Raw genomic sequence first — 7,711 nt, 5'->3', positions numbered from 1 at the left:
TTTTTTTTTTTTTTTTTTTTTTTTTTTTTTTTTTTATAATGAAATATATAATGGAGAGAGTGAAAGTGGTACGTGGACAACAGGCGCTACGAGTTATGCCAACATTTTTTTGGAGAAACTTTATTCCCTCTCCTCCAACCATTTTCTCTTCCCCCCCTCCCTACCCCTTCCTACCTCTTCTCTTTCTCCCCCTTTCTACTTCCATTGAAAATGCCCTTAGTATTGTCGTAAAAAAATCAATGATGGTTTATGTTTTCACTTAAAAACGAAAATGCTTTGAAAAATGAGAATAATTTTTTTTAAAAAAATGTTTTTAATAATTATTGAAAACTATACTTGAGATAATTACACTCTATATGGATTAATGGTAATAGTATCATATCCTAGCCACATAATGACATAAATAAATTATGAAAATATTTTTTTTGATAATCCAAGTTTATCGAGTTTGTGGGACTATATATCACGAATCTCATGAATTATTTATGAGGAGGTAAATCAAGAGTCAACACCAATTTGTACACTTTTGCGCACAAATAACCCAATCCAAATGCCCCTCCAATTTTGTGGTAGGAATCGAATCTCCACTTTGTTACTATAAGCAAGTCTTGATTGAAACTTTTTCATCCATTAGATCAATGTCATGAGAGTCATATGAAAATATTTTCTTTATATAAGGAAACATAATAACAATATTTGAAATAAAATTGTTCCACATGAACTTTCAACCTTAGAGCAAATATGCCTAGGTGGAGGAGAGATGAGAGGAGGGGGAAAGAAGGGGGGGGGGGGGGTTATTACACTACTAATGTGATTTTTTTTTTTTAAATCAGATCATAAACTTAAAGGAGAATGTGTTTAAAATGTTTATTTTATAAGTTTGAACTCCAACCTTAATTAAGGGTTCTTCACTGCTCCTGCCTTAAAACCGGTGGAGGAAGCAAGGTAAATGGCAAGATTTGATTCAAAAGAGGTAAATGAACATATTTTGAATTGTTTAATTTGTAGAGTTGTGCATCAGAATCACTTTATATATACATAGAGACAATAACAATACATTAATTAAGATTATTCATATGAGGATGAACGTAGCTCTCAACCTTATTCCACACTTGTGGAATTCAAAATTGAAGAATTTTTCAAATTTTTGAAAAGAAAAAAAAAAAGAAAACAAAATTGTTAGAATGTGTCATTATTTTCTATTTTGCAACTTTATTTAAGAAGGTACACACACTTCTATTTTGTTTGTTCAAATGAGAAACATGACTAAATACTACCTTACCAAGTTGTTAACTTGAATTATGTTATACATCTATATAACATGTATGTTCAACCTTTGCCACCTCTTGCCTAGTATTTTTTACGTAAGAGGTACGTGATGGAACATCTTATCTCATGACTATGCTTTTAAGTTAAAAAAAAATATTTTAAAAATGGTAATAACTAAAAAATATAATTGAAAATATATTCCTAAAATTTCAGTTTACAATACAAAATTAATTTATTTCTTTAATCATTTTATCATTCACATGTTGTTATCCATTTTAAGCGTATAATATATTAAATTCATCATCTCAATTAGGAGAATCTAAATATATTTTGATCGCATCCAAATCAACAGTAAATTCACTCAAATTAATACGGAGTACTTCAAAATGAACACTAAACATACCAATTTATGCTAATTTTTTTCAACATAAGATTGTCCTAGTCACATAAATAAGCTACATACATAAATATATTGTGTATGTATGGAGAAACAATAATACTTGAACTAACATTTTTCCAATATAAGGATAAACCATCAACCTCATTAAATAGGATAAGAATATATAATACCATTTCACATAATAATTTTATTTTGTTGTTTTGTTCGTTAGTTTTCTACTATACAAAACAAAATTCCTTAGAATGGACCATCATCTTCATTATTCACAATGGGAATGCATGCATGCTGCAAAGGAGCGAGACATAGAAATATCTCCAGTTTTTTATATTGTTTTAATTTGAGAGTACTACTTTTTTTTTTGTTTGTTTTTTTTAAAACATATTATTTTGTGTGTGTATACATACAAACATGTCAGTAATATAATGAATATTAGAGAATAATTTTTATAACGAAAAATATGTTGTATTACTCAGCATCTTACAATGCAAACATATTTCCCCAATCAAATTTTTATGAGATTTGGCCTAAATTCAATTTTTAAATATAATGGTCCAAATAACATGAAACTAATTAGAGTATGTATAACATTTACTAGTAAAGATGATGCACTTCAATTGAGTTGTTACATTTTTAGACTTGGCATTGGAAATCAAAGATGGATTCCTTTATTGCATGGTCAAAGTATTTTTTTTAATTAATAAAGCAAAAACAACACATACATTAAAGTTGTATTTAATTTAATGATGATGACGACGGCGGCGACGACGATGATAATGATACTAATAATAATAATAAAAACAACAACAACAACAACAACAATATTTTGTGAGTGTGATTTGTGCATTTCTTTGATTAACAGAAAAATATGTAGTCGTTATCTAGATATTCGTTATAGGTGAAGCCTGTCTTGTAAACTTAACCGACAAAGTATTAGAACATAATAAATTAAAGCAGGCTAATAAGTTGCCCATAACTGACAAACACCCACCTTAACATCGAGAAGGCCAATAGAACCAAGTTGGTCAGACTATTGACTTGGTAGCCATAATGTTACAAGTTCAATTTCCAACACGAGCGTTCTATTGCCCTTATTGGATTCAGCTCAAATACCACATCACAGACACACAATAATTACTTAAATATGCAAATGTCACATCAAAGAAGGACTATTTATAAGTAATAAATGTATAGGTGTGTAACATGGTTCAACTTCAAATAATGTGTTACGACTTTTGGTACAATTGCTACGTGGTAGCTTATAGCTACTTGAAAACAAAATGAAATTTGATTATTTATTTATTTATTTATTTTTGTTTAATTTGTGTGTGAATGATGTAGATAGTTTTGTAGCTAGTTGAAAACAAAAAGAAATTTGAAAATTCATTTTTTTGGGTGAATGATGTAGATTTTTTTTTTTCCTGTTGCATGAAATTTCTTGCACTAATGTGCATACTTTCTTATGAAATTATAATCCAATTTCAAGAATCTAACCATACCATCAACCCAGGCCAATTAGAGATGCTTATTATTTTTAAAATTGCAGTTAATTTTTAGTGTATTTATTCTTGAGATTTAGTGATATATTTTATATTTTTTTATGTGAAAGTATTATAATTATAATAAGTTTTATATACAATTTAAATTTAGTGATATATTTTATATTTTTTTATGTGAAAGTATTATAATTATAATAAGTTTTATATACAATTTAAATTTAAGAAATTATTTATTTCTCTATTGTCATCCCTACACTGAGACTCAAGCCCACCCTTCCCACATAGGGGTGCAACCGTGTGCCACTAGACCACAAGGTCATTGACACTTTATTCTATGCATACAGTAGTTGTTTTTAATTTGTATTTTGTTTATGATTTTAATTTCCTTCAACTTAAAGTAAATACCTCTCAACCTCGAAGAAAGTTCCAAGAAATTCGCAACACCTTGGACTATATTTAATTTGGTCATAAATCACTACTACATTTTCTACCTCTCCTCAAATAAAAACAAAACCAAAAAAATTCTTAAAAAAGTGATCGAGTGGCCTGATGAAGCATTATTCTCATATATGAAGAATCTTGAGTTTGATTCTTGTAAACACATTTCTCGGTCGTCTTCGTCGCATAAGAATTCTTAGTGCGATTATTCATATTTACCTCCTTAATTATTTACATACTATTACACAAGCTAAGAGTGCACACTTTCTAAATCTCTGATGTCTCTGCAGGTAGTGGATGGTCCCTTATTTCCCTTGTTGCCTACATAAAAACCAAAAGAAAAAAAAAAAAAAAAACTACGAGTTCAACTCCTACCAATAACCTTTTAGGTCAAACTCGTTGCACATGGTCTTCTTAGTGGTTTGTAAGCTATGAATTTATTAAGTGCACAACTTTAAGCAGGGGTTTCGGGTTTCCATGGTCAAAAAAAAAAAAGATAAGAGATAAAAGATAAAAGATGATGAAAATAAAATAAAAACGTGTTTGAAGGATTAAACTCAAGAGTCAATCGATTCAAACTTTTCGTTAGGTCCAATCTGATTAATTAGTACAAGATTTAGAATTCAAACAAATTGAACGTAACCCAACTTAAACTACAACAACCCCTTACTATATAAGTACATACCCATGCAACCATTAAAAAAAACAGCGTATTATCTGACGATCCTTTAATTTGCACAGTGTTAATTACGTACATAAAAGTTCAATTAATTAGGCGGCCATGCAACGTTACTTGTCCACAGCCAAGAACGCCGGCGGCCAGATGGTCCGGAAAAGCAACTTCCGGCGGCCGCCGTGCGACGTGTTCGTGAACCACCGGGGGATCGACACGAAGAAGAACGTGGCGGGGCTGCTCTACGACCACCTGCGGAGGGCGGGGCTGCGGCCGTTCTTGGACAGCAAGAACATGAAGGCGGGGGACAAGCTGTTCGACAAGATCGATCCGGCGATCCGAGGATGTAAGGTCGGGGTGGCGGTCCTGTCGCCGCAGTATTGCGACTCGTATTTCTGCCTGCACGAGCTGGCGCTGATGATGGAGTGCCGGAAGAGGGTTATTCCGGTGTTCTGCGACGTCAAACCGTCGGAGCTTGCGGTGGTTGATAAGTGGAATGGGGCTTATCCGGCCGAGGATTTGGAGAGGTTTAGGTTGGCTCTTGAGGAGGCTAAGTACACCGTTGGACTCACATTTGACACCTTAAATGGGTAAGCATCTCAAACTCACTGGTTATACCGTGAACCATGGGTCATGGTGGAGTTGTGTTGAATTGATATTGCAGTGTTGAACCTGCAATTGTGTTGAAAGGGAACTATAGTTGCACAGAACAGTGGCAGTTTCATCCGTTTAGAACTGCAGTTGTGTTGAACGGATGAATGACATCTGTTCTGGGCAAGTGCAATTCCCTTTCAACACAACTGCAATATTAATTCAACACAACTGCAGTATCAGAGACCATGATCCACAGTATAATTTGCCTCTCAAACTAACATATAATAATTTTTAGTTAAGAATATATACTTTTTTTATGAGTTAATTAATATAACATTTTAATTAATACTTTTAAGGAACGTAACAAGTAATATTTTTGGTGACCAAGTGTATAATTTATTTAAAAAAAAAAGTGTATAATTTAAAAATATTTTATGTTTATTAAAAAAAGTGTTACATATTTAAAATTTATTTTGTGTAAGATTATTGTAAACAAGTTTTTATGTTGTTAGGGTGTGTTTAATTAAATCAGTTGTCACATTTCTAATATCACATTTTCTAAGAAATCTCATGAAACACTCGTGCTACCTAGAAGTTTAAGAGGATACATGAGATTATTACTCAGGCTGTGACAACAAATGACTAAGAATATTTTGAAAAAAATTACGCTAGTTATATATGAAAATCTCACTATCTATGTGAAAATTTATAACTCAAATTAAATGTATATTTAGTATTTTAATTTATAAGAAAGTCAACAAGCGTTACACAAATGTGTTATATATATATATATATATATATATATATATATATGTATATATATATTATTTTTCTTTGATACTATATATATATATATGATGGTTGTAATTTTGTGTGTTTTGTATAGGGATTGGTCTAACTTCTTAGCTTGTGCTTCGAAAGCTGTGGTGCAGAATTTAATAGAGGTGGAAGGAAGCGAGTGGATCAAGAGACACAAATATTATCATCGTAATCATAATAGACAATAATCTCACTAAATTAATCAGATAGTTGGAATGGTAATTATAAGACTCTAAATTTGACTTTCGATTGGAGCTCTATTAGGTTTCTTAGTTTGAGCTGGTAAATTTCAATTATAGTCACAATGCAGACTTCATCCAAACATTTTAAAAGAGATGCTAAAAGTTTAATGATATATTCTTTTAATTCTTTTAAAATTATTGTTGTGATTCATTTGAATTTCATGACCGAGTAGCCAATTAATACATTCATTCTTTGGTTTACTCTTAGCTAGTGTTCATATCCCTTTGTATATATCTTTTCAGACCAGCTTTAATGAGAACTGGCTGAATGGATTCTCAACTTCTCACTTTAATTCTCTATAAATGCTCTCTAACATTCAATCTTTGACAAGAAATTAAACTCACATTTGAATTACCATTATCTAGTCTTAGACCTCAACTTTATACCGGACACAATTCAATTGATTGACTAACTTCAAAAAATAATTAATAACCATACTTTCTAACATTCCTTTTATGAATTCTAATGTTGAAACACGGATGTCTCACTGTTTTTTTTTTTTTTACTGAGACTCTATAGTTAAGGTAAGTGGAAGTTGTCAAAATATGAGTTTTTATCCTTTTTTAGATTCCTCGCTATTTTAGAAGGACATAAAAATTCTTAGGGATATGATGCTAAACACAAGGGACAAATTATACCATATGTCAAGTTTCGCCTTGCATTGTGGACCCTAATTCAAAATGATATTCAGATTATGTGCTTGCTGTTAGCATTTTATGTGATTGTAGCTAATAGATTATGTACCTATAAATAAATTGAAGGTACATAATTTATTAAATACATGCAAATAATGTGTTAACTGCATATACATACACATAATCTGAATGTCGTTTTGGATCAGGGTAAGAAATGCAAAGGTGGACCATGGTCCATGATAGGCCAATCCTTAAACAATAGCAATCATTATTTTGTCGAGCATAATCCACACAGTTGTGTCGATCATACTATCAAATAATGTACACGCAGTACACAAATAATGTACATTTAGTACATTTAAAATGAACAATGTATTCATGAAAAATACATTTTTTTTTGAAAGCTGAAAAGTACATTATTTGAGTACTAAAAGTACATTATTTTGTATAATGTAAATTCAATACACAAATAATAATGTACTTTTTTTTTTTTGAAAACAATAATGTACTTTTAATATATTAAAAATGTACGTACTTTTTGTTATAGTTCACGTAGCATTGTGTGGACTGTGGTTCATACAATAATTTACCAAAACAATTAGGCCATGTTTAATAGTTAAATTTGAACCATATTATTATTATGGTAGTAAGTGTAAATATAAGATAAAACTCTAATATTTATTGAAAAAAAACGTTAGTCAAAATATGGTACATAAAATATTCAACAAAGAAAAATACAATTCAAAATTTAACATAAAAATCACATTCTTCATGCATATTTAGATACAAAATAATTCATGAAATTTTCGATATCAATTTTTTCTAAAGTTTTATTTTCAATTACAGGTAAAACTAATACATGAACTCTAACATTTAATTACCAAGTATTAAAAAAAATAATGATATATATAATTTTTTTAAAAGGGGGGCTCTATGATGTTGCCCTAATTGGCCTAGCTAAACATATTGTGTTTGATATCATTTTTTTTTCAAAGTTTCATTTTCAATAATGCACTTGCTTCTTTATCACGATTAGCGCCCTCCATAGTAAGATATATGTGCGCGCGCATGTGTGCGTTTTTTTTTTTTTTTTTTTTTTTTTTTTTTTTTTTTTTTTTAAAAAAATTTTTTTTTTTTTTTTTTT

General features: G+C 30.3%; 1 protein-coding gene across 1 annotated transcript; it reads left to right on the top strand.

Moving 5' to 3' along the window:
* Positions 1-4,384: 4,384 nt before the first annotated feature.
* LOC115995777 (TMV resistance protein N-like) lies at positions 4,385-5,877 on the top strand. Its single transcript, XM_031234915.1, has 2 exons — positions 4,385-4,866; positions 5,757-5,877. Exons 1-2 carry the CDS (start codon positions 4,385-4,387, stop codon positions 5,875-5,877), a joined length of 603 nt encoding a protein of 200 aa, XP_031090775.1.
* Positions 5,878-7,711: the final 1,834 nt, after the last annotated feature.

This window comes from Ipomoea triloba, chromosome 1 (assembly GCF_003576645.1).
Source record: "Ipomoea triloba cultivar NCNSP0323 chromosome 1, ASM357664v1".
In the NCBI taxonomy this organism is placed as follows: domain Eukaryota; kingdom Viridiplantae; phylum Streptophyta; class Magnoliopsida; order Solanales; family Convolvulaceae; genus Ipomoea; species Ipomoea triloba.
This window is presented reverse-complemented; position numbering and strand designations above follow the sequence as displayed.

Excerpts from the sequence above, each read along its gene's own strand:
- LOC115995777 (XM_031234915.1), top strand. The coding sequence starts at position 4,385 with ATGCAACGTTACTTGTCCACAGCCAAGAACGCCGGCGGCCAGATGGTC. Across the intron at positions 4,867-5,756 it reads ACATTTGACACCTTAAATGG|GGATTGGTCTAACTTCTTAG; the intron begins GTAAGCATCTCA and ends TGTTTTGTATAG.